We start from the raw sequence: 22,644 nt of genomic DNA, 5'->3' as shown, positions 1-22,644 counted from the left end.
CTTTATGTACCAGCTGTAGCTGTGGGGGGCAGGAGGAGAAACCTATTCCTGCTATCAAAGCTATTACTGAAACTGCTCAGGCATAGCTGTAAGAAACACTGCAGGCACTCTGGGTTAGAAACAGTGCTATATTTAGACACAAATAATGTCTTTCCTGATAAAGGAAGAGGGAAATTTCTAAAGTATGAAATATCAGTTACAAAACGTGGGGGAAAAATCCATATTGTCCATAAGTCAGGATTTGCTTTTGATCCAGGGCAGAATAAAAATAATAATAAAACCTGTACAAATAAGAGCACTTCTCTCAAGGGTTTTCTTGGTGCTTAAGAAAGAGAAATAGAAATGAAAACCAGTGAAATGAAAATAATAAAAACAAAAATGATCAACTTGAAAAGCACATTTCTAAAAGGACTGCAGCAAATTTCACCTGCATCTAATTTTTTAATCATCAACAGCTTGCTATTGGTCTGAATTCTGTGGTTTATACTATAACTGTTACGCATACCTTTCTATGGATGTTACTGTGAATTTAAACTTGATAATTTTTCACATTCTTGGCCTGAAAGGAATTTGCATACTAAAAAATATTTTAATTAGGTCATATTTCATCAGATAACCATTCTCTATTTCTGCCAGGTTTTCCTTCGCGTATACAAACACAAAATAACAGTTCATCCTCAATAAAGCATATATTTCTTACAGTCCAGTTCCACAGAGGTCACACTGTCTAATACCCCAGAAATATTTTTGCTACTAAACTGCCAAATAGCACATTAAAAACTTGATAAAGAATTAGGGAACTGGATCTTAGGAAGGAAACTCCAGCTGGAGGCAAGCAGCAAAAGAAATGTAGAGATGGAAACATTTCAAATATTGAACAAGCCAAACGTTGGTCTGTCTAAAATGGAGTCCTTCCATAAGAAAATAGTCAAACTAAACAAAGTCAAGCAGACAAACTCAAGCTACTGAGCCAGGGTTCTGAAGGACAATCACAGAGCTGCTGTACCCAATGCATGATGGTCATATGTTTCTTAAATGCAGCTCTCCTGTGGTAGAAGCTAAGTTTATTAGCTAAATCAGTTGATTTCAAACTGATTACTGTTGGAAAATCAATAGCTGGAAAAGCAGACACTGGGAGACTCAATGAGAAAATTATAATCTGAAAATAAGTCATAAATGATCATAAAGGGTAGTTAATCATTTGAATATGTTATTAAGGGAGGTGATAATGTAGCTGCATTTGAAATTTTACAGTGAAGATGAATGTCCAGTTGAAAGCTATTCTCTCTATTCTCTGTACTCGACAACGTGAAAGAATACTTTCCTTGAGTAAAGACATTAGTTTTCTCAGTTAGAGTATACTTGTAGCACAACCAGCCTTAAAATGCTAGCCCTAAAGCAGAGCAAATGTGACCAGTTATTAACAGGTCAGTAAGAATTTTACTAAATTACCTTAAACTGATCCATTCCTCATCAATGCTCCCCGCTCTGCTTCTGCACAGTCTGTCATCGTGCAAACACACTGATGGAGTTTAGGCTGGTTTTTATCTGTCTACATATTTATCTGAAGGGCCTCATGTAGAAAGATTGGGCTGTGCTTAGATGGACAAGAAACATGACATTTCTTTGTTCTGTGCTCTCCTTGCTTTTTTTCTTAAGTAACTGAAGCATCTTTAAGAATTTTGTCACCTTTTCTTTAACTTTGAGAGAATAAGGAAGCCTCTAATTACAAGTTTCTAAGAGGACTCACCATCTCTTTCTTGTCTTCTTGAAAATGGGCTTTCACAAACATCTTACCCACAACATAAGGGAGTGCACTTTCAACTAAGTCCACACATTTGTCCCACTGAGGCAGTAAAGATGTTGTTCCATGGATCACCTGTTGGAAGTGAATGCAGTAAGTCATAACATTATATAAGCCTGCATGTATATTTTTTATGCTTGCCAAGTTAAATTATGCATGTCAAACAGTAACAAACAAACAAACAAACAAAAAACACACACACAAAAAAAAAAAAAGCCAACCCACAGCAATGATATTTTACAGATATTTCCATTTTTATGAGAACATAGAAACTTTATAGAAAAATCTTTTCAACCCCACTGAATAACTGTAAAGTTTTAAACTGAGTATAATGGTAACAAGTTAGAGAGACTAAGCTGAGAGGATTTTTTTATGGGAAGACATTCCCAATGGTTAACGTTAGGCTAATTCTGGTAGTTTTGCACTCAGTGCAAATGAGCTTCAAAAGAGAAATAGTCAAGAACTGCCAATGCACAAATGAGCAAGGCAAAATTATGCTTAAGCATTTTGCTACTTTGTTCTCCGTTTCTGAACGTTGTTACTGTTGGCATTTCATAAATATCAATACATTTTCTGGACAAACGAGTTCATTAAAAACAAAGTACCCATTCAACACAAAATGCAAAATGTTTACATGGAAGCAAAAAGCAAACGCAGTGCTGATTCAGAAGCTTTTTTGATTTTTCTTTTTTTCAAGTTCAGAGAGTTCCCTTTCCGCTTGTCTTGTTCCACAGAGAACAACCAAAATCCCAGCTCAGTAGCTGTCACCTGCTGGTTGCATAATGGTGGGGTCAACACCAGACCAGGTCAGGCAGGATAACATTTTGGCCTCTCACAGATTGCATAGGCCTCCAAGCAATGCTCTAGTGTTTAGTGGGCCTTTCTTTTTCCTTGGTCTCCTCTTAGTCTCCTCCAAGATAAGATTTCTAGCAAAACTAAAGAGCTTGGATTTGCTTGGAAAATTACAGACTATCTTAACTCTCAGCTATTGAAGGTCAGCTATTTTGGTAGTTGAAAGATTGATTTTCTCCATCATATTGGCTGTAATTAAGCCTAATCAATGACTCATACTTAAATACACCAGTGAACTGCATTTTCAAATGCTTTTTATTAATACTGCATGTGCTAATAGATTTTCAATGACAGAACAAACACTTCTTCTATACAAAAACCACATTGGGTAAACTGATGCATAATAAGGTAATTGTTTCCTAAACAGAGCCAAATTAGAAAATAAACTTCTTTTCCAAATCCTTCAATCTTCATGTATAACACATCACTTTATTAAAAAAGAAAAAGAGGAAAGGAAAAATTCTCTCCAGTGTCCATGCAAAACCACAATGAATCTTTCTCCTGATGCAGGGTAACAAGGGGAGTCACAGCATTAATTATCAGAGCTTTTCTTCCAATTTCTTCCAAAAGCTCTGTCTACACAACAACCACAGAAAGTCAAGAGACAGAGCTGGCTTTCAGCATGTGACACGTTATTACAACATAATAATCATTATTTTGAGGGAGGTTTGACTGTGAGGAGGACAGAAAGGCAGTACAGGCTCCGAGACAAATAAAACCAGAGCTGAGAGGAATAGATAATATCTCACAGCTGGTATATTGATATTTATGTTACAACCAGAGCCAACTTGAGCTCTCTCAAAATTGTCCTCCAAATATTAATGTCTCACTCTACAATGCAGTACTCCAGGTAGTAACAGCGACTATAAATAGCAGGTTTCAAGCCTTTCCAGGCAATTCAGAACTCCACAAGAGAATTAAAAGAGCTCTTCCCCAGGAGCCATTGCACATTTGCTAGAACTCAAATAGTCAGTGGAGAGAAGCTGCTGATGGTGCTGATCTGGTAATCAAACACTTTCTCCAGAGTCAGCAGGTTTGTCCTATTTTTCAACCTGAAGTTTTTCAAAGTTTCATCACTTGTTTGCAAAATGCCACCCAGATATGTGTCTCAGTGCCAAGATTTCTGCACATAAGATGTAAAAGCCACCAACAGAAAATTGGAACCCAGTTTAAAAATGCTACTTAGGATGGGTGAGGCTTTTGAGAAATGAGTGAACAAATAAAATATATCCTCTGTTTTAGAGATCAGTGATTCTTCTCACAGTCATATTGTTGTCTGATTACTCAATGTTTTCTTCACTTACCAGAAGGTTAGTGAGTCCATTTTTACGATCTCAAAGGAACTGTGTATCTCAAGTCTTCCAGCCTCTGACTGGAACAATCTGCTCAGCAACAGCTTTGCCTTGAACTCCATTTCTCATGTCATTTCTGCTGACCTGTGAAATCTGTTTCCCTGAGCTGTTCACAACACTTAACCACAGCTATTAACTATTACCCCTCGCTATTTACTGCACTTAACTATCTTTCTCCAGATCCCAAAGGCAGATATGGGAACAAGCTGCTGACTCACTGCCCTTACTGAGCTGCCCTTCAGTTTTCACAAGCACTTACGTGAATCCTTGACGACAATATTTTAATGAGCTTTGAAACAACTTGAGGTAGATTTCTCCCTAAGCTGCTGGAGGACGTACCCAGGGAAAAGACAGCAACTAGTTAGTGTATCTAAAAGCACAGTAACTGAAAGACAATGTTTCCTTCCAGGAATTTCCCTAGCCATAATGTAATTCAATCATATTCTACAGACTTGTTGATGGCCAGCAATCTATTTTACCTGGCTAGCAAGAAATATTCCACAAGGGGACACCCTTAGAAACACATCACTGTGGTTCTGACAGCCAGTTTTGCACATTTTTGCATAAAGAAAATGGCATCTTTGGCAATGCAGATTCAGGATCAGAGGAGATGGCCTCTTCCACATAGTTTCCATCAAAGTATTAAAGTTCATTTTTAGATATGTTATCAGCTCATAACTCTTCCAATACCAGTCAGGAAGGACATTATTGATGGTTTCAATTACTGTCTGTGTGCCTCACCAAGGAGGACAGAGCACCCACACCTCCTGCACCACAACACTGGCATTGCTGTGACAGCCTCCTGTTCACCGAATCATAGTCATTAATTTTGGAAATCACCACTATGACCATCTAGTCCAACCATCAACCCATCACCACCATGCCCATAACCATGCCCCTCCATGCCACAATATATCTTGTTGTCATGATATAACCAAGCAGCTTATTTTCCTTATAACGAACAAAAATATATAATCATCCAAACATGGCATGGAAACAGCAAAAAAGTAGAACAAATTTCTGTTGCAGTTTCATCTTTTGTTTGCTTAAAGAGCCCTTGCATTGCCCATAATATCATCAGGTTGGTTTTCCATTCAGGAGCCACTTAATCAAATATGTGCTTTACATAAATACTCGTATTAATTAATAGATAATTAACTCTACTCTCATAGATTATGGCAGCAACTAATGCATGTCTTCTGGGGTTTCTACAGCCCTGAGCTGGAAGGTACCTGATCAGATCTTCCATGAGAAAAGCTGATGTATATATACGCTAGAGCTCATATAAACCTGGTATTACAGCATAATAATGGTTTGGAGTAACCTGAGAAAAGATGAGATCTTGTAGTTTTGTTTTAGCAGAGCTGTTTTCATGCATGTGTAAAGAGTTCTTTTTTTTTTCAAAAGCTCAGACTTTGGCCAAACATATTTGACTTTTCGCAGGTCACAGCCCCAGCACAAAACTCAATAGTTTTCCAGCTTTTGGGTTACAGCATAAAAAGCCTAAGCCTTTTTAAGCCTCAAAACTTCCCTTACATAATCCAAAGGACAGTTCTCCTTTGTGTTGCACACAATATATATGGTTTTACTATTTTAAATGAAGACTACTACAAAAAGCTTAATAAATTTGCCCAGCATGGAAAAACTATCTTTTGCAAATATATAAATAATAGAAAACAGCAACTATAAGGGAAACAGATAGGGACAACACTAATTACACTGTAAATGCCATTAAAAACTTCAACTTACCCGAGAAAATTCCAGCCACCGATACTGAAAACGTCTACTGAGGTTAAATAACCTTGAATAAACCATCCTCCACACCAGATAGTTGGCAAGAGTCCTGTTAAATCAGACATGTTTTTGTCAGCCCTCTAAATGCATATGATGTAACAAAGCAAAGCACTCACAGAAGTATCTCCACGAATATTCAAACTGAATGGTTGAAAATTCATTTTGAAAATTTATGAGTGATGATGATCAAATTGATAAATTTCTACTTCATAGAGCCTGCTAGATTGAAGCTGGTTGGTATGTAATTGCACAGTGGTAACCATCTTCTAGAGGATGTTCGTATCAAGTTCGACATTTAGCATGCCATCTGTAGGTAATGCTTTTTTCAAAGGGCAGTTTTTGTTTTCCATGGAAGTAGCAAGAATAGCACCATAATGAGAAAATAACTGTGTTTTTTTTTCTTTTTTTAATCTTTTTTTTTTTTCTTTTTTGTATATCAAAGCAAATGTTATCTCACCTCATTAGTAGGGAACATAAATCGTAACCATAAAACAACAGATAATGATCAATCCCATATGTACTAGAGACTGTCACTATTTTATATTGTCTTTCCTTAGAAATTAACAAAACTTCAGAAAAATTTTACTATCTACATTTATTAAACTACTAATTACTAATAACTGACGTACCAAAAAGACAAATCTCTAAAGAGCTGAGGCGGAGAAATCCTGGAAGGACTTGTTCAAACATCCCAGGAGACCTGACATCTTTGCTCCTTTTTCTAAAACTTCAAGCACTTGATCAGTGTGCCTAACCAAATATTTGTCCAGCCTAGACTGAGCCACCTCCATGATCAGCAGTGGTTATATGAGATAAAATTGCACTGTAAATAGGCAATTCAACTTCAAGCAGTCTCAAAACAAGTCTAATACTGACCTAAGTGTTTTCTTTCCACTATAAGATGTTTTGATAGCCTATCTGAACAGCTCGCTCTTCACTAAAACTCTAGTTTCTTCAGCCTCTAGCTGCCATAGAGATGGAGCTGCCAGGTGTTCCTGCAGTGTCACTCCATTAGTTTCATTGATAGACGCTTCATACACTGTTCTCTCACCCAAGTCAAAACAGGCTGTAAGAAAAATTTTTGAGGGTGTTCTCTTCACACCAGCATCACCAGAGCAAGAGCTTGAGTTTTGCCTCTAAGCTCCTGCCTAGCACCTCCAGCTCAAGAAAGATTGTTGCTGCAAGCTTAAGCTCTTGGTCCCTCAGCTGGGGAGATGACAGTGAGGTGGAGATGGCAACTTGAAGCAACATATTGTCTATTAGTGACTGAGCACATGTCCGACCGTGTGCAGACACTAAGTGGGACACCACACCAGGAGCAGTTGTGTGCTTGTGCCACTTAACCCTTCTTCCTGATAGAAACAATAATTTCTTTTTCATTATAGAAATGCATCAAACAGTACATGTAAATCCTCACAATATTCATAAAATATATCCCAAAAAAAGCTTTTCAAACTTCCAGCACAAGTAATACACCTTTATAGCATAGTATACATTACAACAGACAAAACAATTAGCTCTAAATGGATGATTGAATCATTTTGACAAAATGCTTAGGGTCATTAAAAATGTATTTCAACCTACTCAACTATACCAGAAAGCACAGATTTTCCCATTATCACATTTTTTATGATGAAGAGTTTCCTCAGTTAATAGCAAGAAACACACCCCCAAAGAATACAGCTCTCATTTCTTTTATAAGTTGTCTGAATTCCACCAGCCTCTTTGTACCTGCCTCATGCATTTGAGGCACCCTTGCTCCCACAGCACCTACTCAATCCCTCACTCTACTAGAATGCAATTCTGTAGATTTAAATCAGTATTTATGTAAGTATATATATTAAAATTGAGTGTATATATTGTGTATACATATATTTGAGTATATTGAAAGGTTTAAAGATACAATTTCCATCAAATTCTTTAGTAAAAAAAAAATTCAGCTAAGTAGACAGCTACCGTAAACCAATTATATGTTACAATTCAATACTTAATTGCTACAAAAAGTCAATTCCATCTTCTGTGTACTTCTTGTTCTCATCTGCCCTTACATTCAAATCAAGGAACCTCTGTCAAATTGAGAGTGAATGAAAGACTGAAATTTGTAAAGAAAGAGTCCTGAAAAGGTGACTTATTCAACAACATTAATATCCATGGGAATTAAAAAGACTTTTGTATTTAGTATAAGGCATAAATGATGAAGGGGAATGTCTGTGCCAGGAAATAGCCCACAATTAATTGAGCTTTGTTTTAATTTGAGAGAGAAAGAAAAGCTGACACATCCTGAAACCTAGCTCTCTGATGAGATGATAAAAATCCCTAATTGTAATCACACTTGCATCCACTGATGCATACAATGCATAAAACAGGAAGGTTTCACTCCAAAGCCCAAGAGGATTTACACCTTCAGGATTGGGGGGATAAGATTGTAGGCAAAGGTTTTGTTGTTTGTGGGTTTTGATGTTTTTGTTTCTGGTAGGAGAGGTAAGAATTTCAGTTTTATTAAGGTCTGTTTACTTATTTCAATAACAATTTTTATCTTTTCAGTCAGCTATGTGAACTTAAAATCAATTATCTTCATTCAGGTTGAAAAATGACACTTTCTGATTAAGAAACGCCTTTGGTGCCTATTCGAGGGTTATTTTCATCCAAATAATATGAGGCTCAGAGATGCTAGCCTCTTCACATGGAGTGAAAACCAGCACAAAAATAAAATACAGATCTTTGTGCTTCTGATGAGACCAGAGCATTTGTTGTTGTAGCCTTTGGGAAGATTACAGTACACAATTCCCTATTTTAACTTCAAAACAACTGTTACAGAAAGAAGTGTAGGCTGACCACTGCTGAGCCAATATGACCATCACTGTGATACACACTCCCAAAGGAAGTGGTAGAGAGCTTGTCTGCTGGGACAGTTAAAATTATACCAGCGTTCATGGATATCTGCTGAGAAAGGCTCAACCCTGTCTGGAAATAAAGTAGGTTGCTCAAGTAAGATTCTGAGAGTTTGTAATATATTTTAATGAATAGACATGGTGGCAATTAAAGAGGGTAGATTTAATATGAAATAGATAGACACATTAATTGGCATTTTAATAAAAAAAGATCTTTTTCACAATTTTTGAAATCTGTTTGGAAACTGTATTCATAATTGAGTGAAGAATCAGATTAAAATACTGAAAATTTTTCTCTTGCTAGAGGCAAAAGTTCCAGTTAAATTACCATAACTTAACTCTCTAACTAACTTCTCAAAAGAAACACAAAATCAGAAAGGAGATCTAGTGCCCCCATCACTCTCTAAAGAAAATTCCTCTTTATAACACAGGAATTGAGGAGTACTGTATTAATCGTTCCATACTGCAAATATGCAGTAAGATGAGGTAAGGTAAAGCAGTTATTGATTCTGACATCCATGAGAACAGCAAAGCTACTTTCTACAGCAGCTGTAAACATTTCCATTATGAGAATGCATCTCACTGTATCTTATTTATTACTTTCAACTATAGTGCCAGCACCATCAACAAACTGGTAACTGGAAGGCTGGGGGGAAAGAGGGGCAGGGGGAAAATAATCCTTGTTACTAGAAATTTGATCCATGACAATATTTAATAAAACAAACCAAATTCGTATTATTTGCATTATTTTAACATTTCAAATACCATATGGAGAATGAAAAATGAGATTACCCATAAGAAAATACCCTTGTTACATTCTTAGGCTTTATCCCATATGGAAATGTTATGACATCATTGTGAATACTCTCAGGTATTTACTGTGTAGTTGCAGAATAGATTTGTATGGAATAGTATTTGCACACAAAGAGTAACTATCTTTCTGTTTATTGGTACACATGCATCCTCTAAATCACCACTTATCCCCACTGACATAACAAAATTTATGAGATAGAAAGCCTGGAAAACCAAAACAATGTAGAAGACTTTCTTCAGCAAACTAAAATTTGTGATATGCTAACAATATTTGTCCGAATTTTGGAAAGCAAGGATGTTTGACAATCTCTAGGCAGAACAAATGATCATGTTTATGTTTCTTACTGTTTGATCTGCTTCTTTTTTTTACAAATACTATGAATCAACATAAGCTTTGTCATTGAAGGCAAAGATCAACAACATAAGAACATTCTGAATTATTCTGTTCTGAAATATAACCTTAGTTGTGGCCATACTGTACCATCAACAAGGAATGATTTTTAGAGAAAATAGCTTGAAAATGTTTTTTAAGAGTTCAGCAACACACCTGAGCAGAGAGTAAATTATTACAGAAACGGCTCATACGTCATCAACAAAGATGCTTTTAAATAGAATATCATCTTTATACACCCTTTTTTCATCACACTGCCAGAGGCTGTCTTGCTTCCCTGTGCAGAGCACTTCTATTGCATTTAATGTGAGCTGCCTGCATTTTTCTAGAGATGTAAATGATTTCGCAAGACATAAAACCCCATACAAGCAAGAGAGGCTGAATGGATCTGCAAAAGGCAGTAAAACTGTTTTGAACTAATAAAGGTGCCTGAGACTAAATTCTCCTGCTGCCCAGAAGGGAATACACCTATCTTCTTTCAGACAAAAATGAGGAGACCTTTTCCCAGAGATTTGATTCCTAGCAGCTGGGAAGTACCTAAAGATCCCAGAACAAGCCCAGCATTTAATGTCCAGTCATGAATTTGGAGCCTTACTTCTTCCTTTCATTTTCAAGTATCCTGAATAAATCTTTGAAGTACTGGGGAACACGGACAATCACACTTTCTGAAGGACCTATATCTTTGAGCTCAGGATAGACCTTGGTGTCAATCACCTTCTTGATGTATCCCAGCCAGTCAAACTGAAATGACAAAGAAAAGACTGGTTAAAGCACTCTATGAAGAGAGATAATTTATTGATTAAATCACGTTTGAGATAGTGGCTTTAAAGCTTTACTTATTAAAAATTTAGAAATTATTGCAGCTCATCTTTCCACAGTTTCAAACCTCATGAAGTCATAACTGAATTTAAAAGAACATATATTGTAACTGAGTGCATACATTCCTAATAACACTCCTTTAACATGCTATCTCCCTACACTAAAGGCATATTTAATTATGTAGGTCAGAAATAAAAAGAATAATTTCCCCAACCAACCTGTGGAATCATTGCACTAAGCTCTGATATGTTCATCTTATTGTACATCACTTCACTTGTTCGATTTTCATATGGAATCATGATCTGGAGAAAAAAAGAAGTAATAATAAGAAAAAAACACATGATGAAATCAAGGCTCATCTTCCGAGAATCTTATCTTACATCATTACTATCCACCACAAACCCAGTGAAGAAGTACATAACCACCCATTTTCCAAGCATTCATGACATTAGCTTCCCTTTCTGAAGATGGCATTTAACTCAGAAGAATTAAATAAGATTCATTGCCAGTTTAACTCATTACTGGGGAATCTGATATGCTGCATGTCTTCTCTGAACACTTTAGACCAATTTTAGCTCTGATTATACCAAGGAAACAAATGTGGGTCCATAAAAGCTAAAAGCACGCCTAGATCATTGATATCATTCATCCTATCAGCTACAAACTATTCAGTTTTAAATGTCAAATCTGAGAACAAATATGCTGGAAACATATCTTGTCTCACGGATTTGAACATGTGCCCTTCTCTGTCCTGGCTACACCTGGAGGAAGAGTCAGATATACATCAGTTTCTTCTTTCTTTAAACCAACTATCTTGATTTCCATGGCAGGAAATCTGAGTACATAGGCCAGAAATGAACAAAAGCATTCACCAACTGAATCTCTCATCTGAGTGACCAGAACAGTCAGGCCTCAGGATCCTCTACAGAGTAAAAATCCAAGGATGTAGCAAAAGAATTGTTAAATACAAAGGAAGCCCTTTTATAATTGACAAGGGATATTCAAATTCCAAGGTGTCTGTCTGGGTCATAATGAAGAAACTAAACAACTACAAGATAAAAATACAAATTTTCTCACTGTTCAAGTAAAACAAGAATTCTTGATGCCAGTGCCAGCCCAGCTCTAAGGCAAATACTGTGCAACAGGCTTTATGGTGCCGAATTTAAACAGGGCAGAAATTGACACAGGACTAACCAAACAGCTGGAAGATCTCCAAACAAAATTCTGCAGTAAATGTCTGCAGTTTAAATGTTGCTCAAGCAATACAGACAAAAAATATTTTCTTCTCCTTTTATATGGCAGATCTATAAACTCTTCTTGAACTTGCTTGCTTTCTTCCTCTCTAAATTTTTCCTTTTCCTCCAGTAACTCAAATCTACTTGAAATCTTCCTTGGACACAGTAAGATCTCTTGGAGCATGCCACTCATCCCTAAATCAAAAATCATTCTTTTATTCCCTCTGTCTCTCTTCCCAAGCACAGAAGTTCTCCGTGATATACGTTCACTTAAAAAGAGTACACAGGAACAAAGGATACAGTAAAAGCCCAAGTAACAAACAAGACTATCTGTTTTCAAAACACAGTATGATGATTATATAATTAATTGTGCTTACTAGGGATTATACAACAATTCTTGTTCCTGAACATATCTGCTTTCATGCGGAGCTTTGACAAAATTTTGTCTCTACATTCAGCAGAGAGATGGAAACTGCATTACTACTGTTGTGGATGGCCTCCAGTTCTCCAACCTTAATGATTCTATGATTATTTTTGGCTAAGGGCTTTGTTAATTTGTTTTATTTTTTTAATTCTTCACCCAATGCCCTTGAGAATATATATTCAATTTAGCAATTAACTAAAGCAAGAAGACACTTCATTTTCTTCCATCAGATTTGCTCCTTTCCTCCTCCCTCCAAGAAATATTATTGCTAAGGTTGTTAATGTAACAACTTTCCATTCTGAAACAGGATAGCCCTTGGTTTTTAAAGCAATTTTCAGTTCCACATAAAATTACCAACCTCAGCTATTTTAACTTCCAGCTTTAGGACTGACTTCATATCAGATTCAGCTCGTGAAGCATTTGCACCCAGAAGCACTGCTGTGTCAACCATGAACTGCAAAAATGTATCTCGGTACTGGGGAAAAAGAAGAAAAAGAAAAAAAAAAGAAATTATCACAGGATTTGCACTTCAACACAGCTGTAGCACTAGGACATAAATATCCAGCTGAAGATATTTCAAGACAGCAAGGAGATGAATACACTGTACTTTCATACTCTTGCAACCAGAGTTATAGTTTCCTTACCTCAAGTGTCCATTTCCATTGAAGAGACAAGGGGAAATAATGCCATAAACATACTGTGGATGACAGACAGAGCGATCTGCTGTGATTCACAGAGTATATACATCTTGGGAAGTGCAAATGATATTTCTGGACTTGGCTGAGAACACAGAGCTCTTACAGTGGAATTAGACAATGTGCATGTTTTTGCAACCTCACACAGTAATGAGCACAGGACTGAAGTACTTACAGACACATGTAAGCTTGGTGGATGAGAAGATAGGGAAGCAAAGAGACCTCCTTCCTCTGTTTCTGCTACAGCACACAAGTACCTACAAAAGTGCTCTGTGCCATCCAGCTATCCCAAAAAAAAACTGTTTAGCCTAGTGTGTCTACACAAATGTCAATGAAAACACTGTATGTATCAATCATTATATTGCAGTGATTTCTGTGCTATCTCTTCTCCAGCACAACCTTTCAGAAGTTTGAAAGGGATCCTATCAGCTCCTGCTGGTCTGTAGTGTCCCAAAAGCAAAAGCATTTCCTGGCATATTACCATCTGTAATTTTTAAATAGATACTGTTCTTTGGATACTGGCATCTGCTCAAGTAGATGTGGCTAAAATCTCACTAGCTTCTCAGAGAAATTAAAATGGAAGCAATACTGTAAGACCTTAACAAAAGCAGTAACTTGCCCCCATGACAATCCAAATGCTTGTTTTCCATGAACTTTGGGCTGTATGTGCTGGACACTGCCCACAGGCCTTCATCAAAGGAAGATGAAAAAGATGTTGGCATTATCAAATATCAATACATGTACATCAACAGTTGATCTTTGTTTTCCACAGAAAAGCAGCAAGAAAACTTCTTAATAAGCTATGGCAGAGTACTGAGAAATAATAAAGAGAAAGGGAAGAAGAGGAAATGAAGCACTGAGATCTGTTGAGGAATTCAAGTTCCCTTCATTAAATAAATTCAGGCTAATTTGATGATAGATATCTGGCCAGGAGAGCAGCTAACTGACAGAGCATCATCTGGGCTCCATTTTCATGAGACAGACTTGAGCTTCTGGGTTCTTTGTCTGTGGTCCAGGAAATTCTGGGACCTCTCAGTAATTGTGGAGACTCTCATTGACATCAGGTCAGGTGAAGGCTAAGGTGAGGGTAGCTGTAGCAGCTGCTAATGAACTCTGACAGCTGTCCTTGAATGCAGAGTGCCCCAGGCAACTGTCACTGTTGGAATCCTAGATGGTCCTTCATAAGGACACAGCTCTGCAAGTCTCAGACTACAGAGAGCACCTGAAGCACAAGGTCTTCTGGCTTCTTGTTTACATGCTGAAAGTACAAAACCGGGCGGGTGGCTGATGATTTCCAGAGGTGTGTTTACTTCCAGGGGAAGTAAAGGATCAAGGGACGCCATTTCTTATTAAAATTTTCATTTGAGAAACTTTGCAAGTGTTTGTAGCAGTAGTGCTTGTGGTTGAGGTTTTTTTCCTAATAGGAAATATCTTGAAAAATCTAAATCCAACCAAACCATAACTGTTTCCCAGACTGGAGCTCAACAAAGCAAAATCTACAATAACAAAAATAGATATTTTGAGTTTTTGTTAGTATTACTTACGGATTTAGCTTCTGTGGTGTTTTCTAGGTAATCCTCTCGAGATGAGAGAGATAGGCTTGCTTGATCTAGCTGTTAAAAATAACAAGAAAAAGCATTTAATAATTAAAGGTAGCCATATTAGCAACCTTGAAAGAGTTTGCATATTTCTCTCAATAGCAATAAATGTAAATATCTAATACATAATACATTCCTGAAAAATAGCCTGATTTTCACTTAATTAAAAAAAAAAAAAAAGATATGCTGTGCTGATAGATGTTACCTTAATCATATTAATGCCATCTGGGAAGCCTCAGATGCCGCCCTCAGTATCTTGAGCCACGTACTACAGCAAAATATCACCAGCTTGATTTATGTGTTCATGGCTCCATTAGCAAGTAGGGTAATGTAAAAGGAGTGAGTCTATGGGATCAAACAATGAGTGCAGACAACTATTCATGTTACCTGTATTTCAGGGGCACAAGAATCAATTTTGGACAGAAAACTTAGTGTATGGACCAAATGTCCATTAGCTGCTGGAGCTTGTCAGCTGCTGTGTGCCTGGAAAGCATCGTTAGCCTACTTTGACAGAAATTAAGTTCATGCATTTGAGCTTCACACTAGGCCAGCACTGAGTGTCGTAATGAGTATTTGGCTTTTTGAACAGAAGTACAGCTGGGTTCCAGCCTCAGAAATCATTGCATGCATGGGAAATTGTTATGCTTCCAATACATTAGATAAAGATGTATGGCAGACACAGGCTTTAAATATTTCTGATTCAAACTATGATCAGACTTGCTGGCCTACAGTTACCCTACTGTTGGATAAGGTCTTCAACTTAATTTCTAAAATCACACTTGAAAGTTTAATGGGTTTGCTTAGTCTTTTGAATGAAATGATGACAACGTGGGAACACGTGCATAATGTTTCAAGTTCTTAACCAGCCAAAAATCACAGTGAAGCAGATTTCTTAAAATTCATACTAGAAAAAGAAATTTCACAAGACACTTCAACATGATCAATTAAGTTAGAGTACAGAAGCCAAATCTGATAGCATAATTCAGCCAACTTCCAAATTCCAAAAAAGATATTGATGTGAAAGGAAAAAAAAAATTGATATTCTAAGACTATTATTCTGACGTTTTATTTGTTTTTTAAAAGTAGTGAAGAAATACGGTATTTATTCATACTATTTCACAAAAGCCTATGTAATCTATATCCTACAGCATTTATATTTCACACTTTCTACATTTATAAAAAATTACCCAATTAAATGCAAATAGAATCTCAAATGAGTAAATAAATATCTTCTTTGCTTTAAGATACACCACAAACAACATAAAACAAATCATCTACTGAAAGCAGATGTTCACTGAAGCAGTGATGTTCAGCGCAATTCTGATCCTTTGAAAAACAGTAACACCTTTCTCCCATATACTGAAACAAAAAGAAAAGAAAAAAAAAACCTCTATACTCTTATGCTTTGCAGATGCATGTCCTGGCAGTTGTTAACTTCAGATTATTTGGTCTATTTCAGCTACGTCACTGTTGCTTTAAGTGCTCATCCAAATTTTTCTGGCTTAAGAGTCAGATTTGATAATCCATTGAAATAAAGCACAAACATGAGATACTTACAAAAAAGCTAATCAACTTCTTCAAGAAAAAAGAATATTATATTGAATGTTGAACAAAACATTATCTGGAGAACCTCCTGTTTTTCTGATCCATTCATGCTTTTGCAATGCTGAACAAAGACAGAATTTTGCAATCGATCCATTTTCACAAGCAGATTGAAATACTGCCTGGTACAGTTGCACTCCTGGGAATTTGTTAAAACACTGACAAAGTAGAATACTGGCTGATGCATTCCGCTGATCAAGATCTTAATCAGATTAACAACAAAAACAGAATCCCCCAAGGAATAGTATGTTATTCAGAGGATGTAGAATTTCAGTTATTTAGATACCCGATTCACAGGGGCCGCTAAGCATACCAAATGAACATATTGCAAGATATAATTCATTTTCAAAGAACAAGCCATACAGACCTATCCAAACCCTTTCCTGGCAGATCTCATGGACTAAAAGCAGAAGTACGACAGGAGATAGCTAAATATTTCCTCTTTTGATTCTACCATTTCAGTTTCCTTAAATCTTCAGCCAAAGCAATCCTGACAGGAACTGAATGGCATCTTAGTAGAATGACATCCTTAAAGCAGGAAACTGTTGATCTGTAGTTGCCTTGACCATTCAGGAAAACTCCTTAGAAACGAAGAAAATTTACCCTTGAATTTCATACCAGTCCAACACTGCAGTCAAAGGTCCTTTCAAAGTACTGATTCAGAAACAACATCCATACCACCACCCCAAACTCTTGTTTGAGTCCCAAATAAAATGTATTCTTGGATATGCCTCTGCAGCTAGCCAGGATACTACCAACGTATGGACCACAGATACTACTTTTCTGTGATTAACAGTGGCATACCTTTCTTCTTTGTCCCTTCTCACTGGCCTTTATAAATTACATTCTCATAGCAGCAGAGAGCTGATCTACCCTGATTATTCAACTCTATTTCTTAAAAAACAACAATGCATTTGACCCAGGCACTGGATCTTGCCATGATGACATCTCATAGTAAGTGTTGCAATTCTCTCTAGAGTTCTGTCAGACTACAGCTAGGCAATTTTGATTTTGGTCTTTTTCTCACTAATCTAAGCAATTGTGTAATTTCATGTGCTATAAACTTTATGCTTTGCTCCAAAACAAAAGAATTTCAGTAAAAGACATATTCCGTATTTCCAGTTTGGAAGACTTTGAGTTACTTTTTTGTTGTTGTTGTAAGGTGCTGTATAAGTACAATATAACATGTTTCCTGTTCAAGAAAAATATATCAAGTTCAAAATATTTGTGACCGATGCACCATTCCTCATTTTCATAGATAAGTAGCCATACTCTGAGAACATCCTTTACCTTCTTTTTTGTCATTTGAAAGGAGAAAACATCCTTTACACAAATATTTTTCAATGCACGTGTAATCTAATGGTTACTGCATTCCCATGAATTGGCACTTACGTATGTCTGCAAATCGGTAGATAATAGCAACAATAGTCAAATGTAAGCATTTGGCTTGTACACTTGTTTCAAAAAATGAGATCACAAAATGCCATGCAAAGTAAACTAATAGATATGCTGTGCTGTACCTTCAGGATATACCGGTTGGAGACTTTGTCATCAGCAGCCACATATAAACGGATGAAGACAGAGTTGCTGTATTGACCACGAAGTGTTGCCAGGGTCTGCACTAAGCTAAACCTCCTCTCTGACCACAGCCCCTCTGGTCCAATGTTAGATTCCAGGACAGGCCAGCGAAAAGGGGAATGCCTCAGAATGCTTAATAGTGGTTTCACATCAGCTTTTTCAATTTTATCTGAAATGTCAAAGTGTGACAACAGTTACATTCCACATGATTCAAATCCAGCAACAGCCACAGGAGAAGCAAAGATTTATTGGCACTAATGGATTTCCAGGTATGAAAAAACAAATAGCTGAATCCAGTGCCTCTGCTCTGTCTGTGAACACATTGGCATGGCAGTCCTGGACAAAGCCTCGCAGAGCCCAGTGGAGAGCATAAGGGCCTGCCTGTATAAACATGGGTAATACACAGGTGTCCCCAAATCATATCACTTACTCTCATTCATACAGGATGCATAAAGGATCTTGGCCTTCTGTACAGCTTCACTGTCCTGTCTTTTGCTGATCGGTTTCTCAAGCAATGCTGAAAAAAGAATTGATGCTTTTTCAATACATTTTAAAATGTGCATACCGTCTGCTTTCCCATCTCAGTGTTTACTTCAGTCACAGCACTTAGCTAACTGGGGATGGAGCTTCACATTCATTTTCTTAGGCTACAACACAGATACAAGAGATATTTTTAGTTTTTTCTACCTCCACACAGAATTACTATGACAGTGCACTCCTTGCCTCTTACCCAGACTGGTCATTATTCCTAAGGCTTAGTGAATGCAGTGAGGTGCAAAAGACCTTGTCCTTGAGACTGATAACAACCAAGGTTTCACCAGAGACAGTCAATGACCACCACATTGTCTCAAACTGAATGCTCAGAGAACAGATCACAGACACCTTATTCAATAGATCCAATTCTAAGCTGCTTGACTATGAGTCAATCATACTACCCCCTAAATAGGAAGCAGCCTAAGAGCTCCAGCAAAGCAGCTGGCTGCACACCAGAATCTCCCCTTGAGAATAAACACTTCTTGAGGTTACTTAACGCCTGAACCAATATTCATCTGGGATGTGATGACACCTTGACAACAGATCCTCAGCAAGTGAGATATTGTTTTTTAAATTACGATAGCTTCTCTAAGATTTGAGCTTAGATTCATTACGCACTCCCTAGCCTCTGCATAGCAAATAGTCAAGGATACTTAGCCATTTCAAATCTTGTTGAGTCACTGTCACCATTGTTCAAATTGCCATCTTACATCTATTTTATATCAGTAAATATCTTTCTGCCTTCCTCTTACAAGTGAAGTATGCAGTGCTTCAGCCTCCATCTGCGACAAGGATATACATACTTTTAAAAAGATTATTATAAAGACAGCCAGCACTGTTCACTACTTTCTCTCAGAAAGAGCCACCTCTGATCAGAGGAGGGACTGGGAGCTAGCACAAAGGGCAGGAGCCCAGAAATTTTTCAGGTGGCTCAGCCCCTGGTGCTGACATTCTGTGTCATAGGAGAAGATGAAAGGATTCCAGAAGCCAGACTGCTGGCTTTATTTTCACCAAAAATGCCCTTTTGTCCATTAGACACCCACAGCTTCAGCTTTGTGAATGATAAAGAAGGCCAAGTTTGAAACTGTTACATGAGAAGCTGCATTATATGGCTCCCTTACCATAGATGTCACAGAATCACAGAATGGCCATGGTTGAAAGGGACCTCAAGAATCATGAATCTCCAGCCCCTCTGCCACAGGCAGGGCCACCAACCTCCGCATTTAATACTAGACCAGGCTGCCCAGGGCCCCATCCAATCTGGCCTTGAACACCTCCAGGGTCTGGGCATCCACAACCTCTGGGTAGCCTGTTTCAGCACCTCACCACTCTCATAGTAAAGAACTTAAATGTCAAGTCCTTTTGTGCTGGAAGGCCAAACTAGTTTTTCAAAGCTGTCATCTCTCTTGCTGTCCTCATTATGCATGGAAGTGAAATATCATGCAAAGTGCATCTGAATCTCAGTAGTCCGTTGTCAGCTGCTTCAAGCCATTTATCCAAGCTATAAATCAACCAACATGTTGTTGCACACACACACATACCATGCCTAAACACATCTTCAGCAACATCTGTCAGATCAGGTACAGCACAGCAAGAGCACTTCCATTAACAAGAGAAGCAAGGCAGCACTTGAGCATGGGATGGAAAATGAGTTAGCAAACTCTGCTGGACCTAATGTGGTTTTGTGAAACCCAAACAGGTCACTCCCAACTTTACCTTATTCTTACTGGAACCACTAGAAAGAATGGCTTTGCTGGAAACTTCTCAATTGCCTCCTGTTGAGTGCTCAGCCAGAGCTAAGAAGCCTTGAAAACTTCAAGATTACTTTTCCTACACTATACTCCTCAGTGGGTATCCCTCTGGGTTTCAATAGGGTTTATGAGCAAAGACATAGTTCACATTGGTCCTATGTGATGCTGTGCTGGAGTTAAAAAACATACCACAAATATAAGGTAGAACAAAATGCAGTGGACTTCCAGTGGTCTGCCAAAATCATCAGAAGACCACTGAGTCTTAAAGACAACAGCTATGGTAAAATCAAACCTCTTCCACATAGAGCCTATTCAAGAACCTGCCATGACTGATCTCTCAGATACTTCTCACCTATACCCATCAGAGCACCTACACTCAGGGGACCATACAGCTGACATTGAAATACTTATTTGTCAAAGATTATTACAGTGATGAACAAATGCCAACTATTTTCTTCGTCCAAACTTTTCTCTCCATGAGGAGAAAAAAAAGATCTTGTTTGAAAAATCTAATGATATCATTTTACTTTTATTTATGGGTAAGATTTTCAATACCGAATCCTGTCCAGCAAGTTTGTTAATAGCTTTGGTTTCAAATCTTTAAGTTCTTAGTATTTCTCAGCTTGTTAAATAGAATATAATACCAATCATTGACACATATCTCCAGTGTCCACAATCCTTAGTAGAACAATCAGACCAGTTCATGTTTTAAGAATGACATTTAAAGAGGAACTATAAATGAAACTTATATAAAACCAAAGATGAAAAAACACACATATATTAAAACTATTGTAATAACTTCAGTTCCTTGTCAGTGAGCTGCACAGACATGAAATTTTGAAACTAATAAAATTCAGTAAGTTCCAGATAAAGCTCAGGAACTATACAGAGGAGGAGATCCAATAAAATAAAATCAACTCTAGGAATACATCTCCATAAAATCATGTCAAAATGAGACCTGGAGTTTTCCCATCAAATCACCTTGTTATGTGGTAGAATAAGTCTGGAACTCTTCCTTCACTTTTGTAAAGAATGAGGTGAGGTTGATGATGACATTTAGATGATATATACCATATAGATGATGTCTTGGGACCAGCGCTCTTTAACATCTTTATTGGTGAATCAATGATGGAATTGAGTGCATCCTCAGCAAATTTGCTGAGGACGCCAAGCTGAGTGGTGCAGTTGACACAGTGGAAGGAAGGGATGCCATTCAGAGGGACCTCAGCAGCCTTGAAAGGTGGGCCTGGGTGAATCTAATGAAGTTCAACACAGCAAAGTGCAAGGTTTTGCACTTGGGCCAAAGGAATCCCATGCATCTGTACAGACTGGAAGGAGCAGTCTTGAGAGCAGCCCTGCAGAAAATGACCTGGGGGTCCTGATGGATGAAAAGCTTAACATGAGCCAGCAGTGTGCTCTTGCAGCTTGGAAAGCAAATTGTATGCTGGGCAAAGAGCAAAGCAGCTCTTGTTCTTCAGCCATGTTGTTTTGCTTCCTTCCAAATTAATTCCAGAGTTATTCTCTTAGGAATAAAAAGAATCCTGAACTGTGCTATTGATCTAAGCACCTCATTGTCTATGTTTCTGTATGCACAGAATGCTCAGAGGCAAGATTTATATCTGCCTTCACATAAAACTTAGTTATGGCAAATGTCAAAACTTACTGGTAATTCTGCTTCACACTGCTAAGCCAACATAACTCATCTCATTAAAAAACTATCTCATGCACAGTCAAAAACTGGTTAAAACTGTTCCTGCTATCCCAAGGTTCCTAAGGTCACACATTGCTTCATCATTCTTTTTTTTTTTTTTTCCTACCAAGGTTCTGAGTGCAGGGATGTTTGCACCGCAAACCAAAGTTCTTTTACTTGTGACAGTCTGGGTCAGACAGGCTTACATCATCACACTCCACGGCCCTTTTACAAAACACAGAGACTCAGCATCACCAACAGAAATCATCCCATGATTGGAACAATCCTCAGTGGTCTGAGCTATGAACGCTCAGACAGGCAGTCAAGGAAAATAGCCACAGCTGGGGATGGGGTGTTGGGTTTGGAAGGGAAGGAAGGAAGGAAGGTCTTTATTGAGTGTCATTCAGACGGTGCTTTTCCAGGACGAGAGAGCTAAAAAAAGCCAGCTTCCTGTGGTTCACAACCCTACAGTAAATAGCAATCATCTGCTTCTGAAAGTGAGAGCAAAGAACTTTACAAAGTAAGCTTTGCTATTTCGTGTGTGTGCATGTGTGTATTTAAATACATACTATTCTAAAGTGGCTAAGAATAACATTGTGGCTAAATGTTACCTTTAATCTTACTTTCCATTTCTAGCTGTTGTTGATTTTCCAGCCTACTGTCCTATGCAGCTTTAGTTTTCAACCACCGTACTTTATTTACAGCATTGAGAAATCCTGTACCTTTTTTTACCTTCTGACTTGGAGTACAAGAAACAGGAGTTGCACAGATCTGTGGGGAAAAGAAGCATGTGTATCACATATTCAGATTAGAAACAGAGA

General features: G+C 37.7%; 1 protein-coding gene across 1 annotated transcript in view; it reads right to left on the bottom strand.

The window, feature by feature from the left end:
* PHEX (phosphate regulating endopeptidase X-linked) overlaps positions 1 to 22,644 on the bottom strand; it is a gene marked incomplete at both ends in the record, with an annotated part of 92,075 nt that overhangs the window by 50,734 nt on the left and 18,697 nt on the right. Inside the window, 8 exons of the mRNA XM_079549383.1 lie at positions 1,751 to 1,879; positions 5,758 to 5,851; positions 10,493 to 10,638; positions 10,935 to 11,018; positions 12,734 to 12,850; positions 14,615 to 14,683; positions 17,791 to 18,017; positions 18,279 to 18,365. Coding sequence (XP_079405509.1) covers positions 1,751 to 1,879; positions 5,758 to 5,851; positions 10,493 to 10,638; positions 10,935 to 11,018; positions 12,734 to 12,850; positions 14,615 to 14,683; positions 17,791 to 18,017; positions 18,279 to 18,365 — 953 coding nt within the window. The remainder of the gene's footprint in view (positions 1 to 1,750; positions 1,880 to 5,757; positions 5,852 to 10,492; positions 10,639 to 10,934; positions 11,019 to 12,733; positions 12,851 to 14,614; positions 14,684 to 17,790; positions 18,018 to 18,278; positions 18,366 to 22,644) is intronic.

Source organism: Tetrao urogallus (assembly GCF_951394365.1).
Source record: "Tetrao urogallus genome assembly, chromosome: 1".
Lineage (NCBI taxonomy): Eukaryota > Metazoa > Chordata > Aves > Galliformes > Phasianidae > Tetrao > Tetrao urogallus.
Note: the sequence above shows the minus strand (reverse complement) of the source record. Positions and strands in the feature narration are given on the sequence as shown.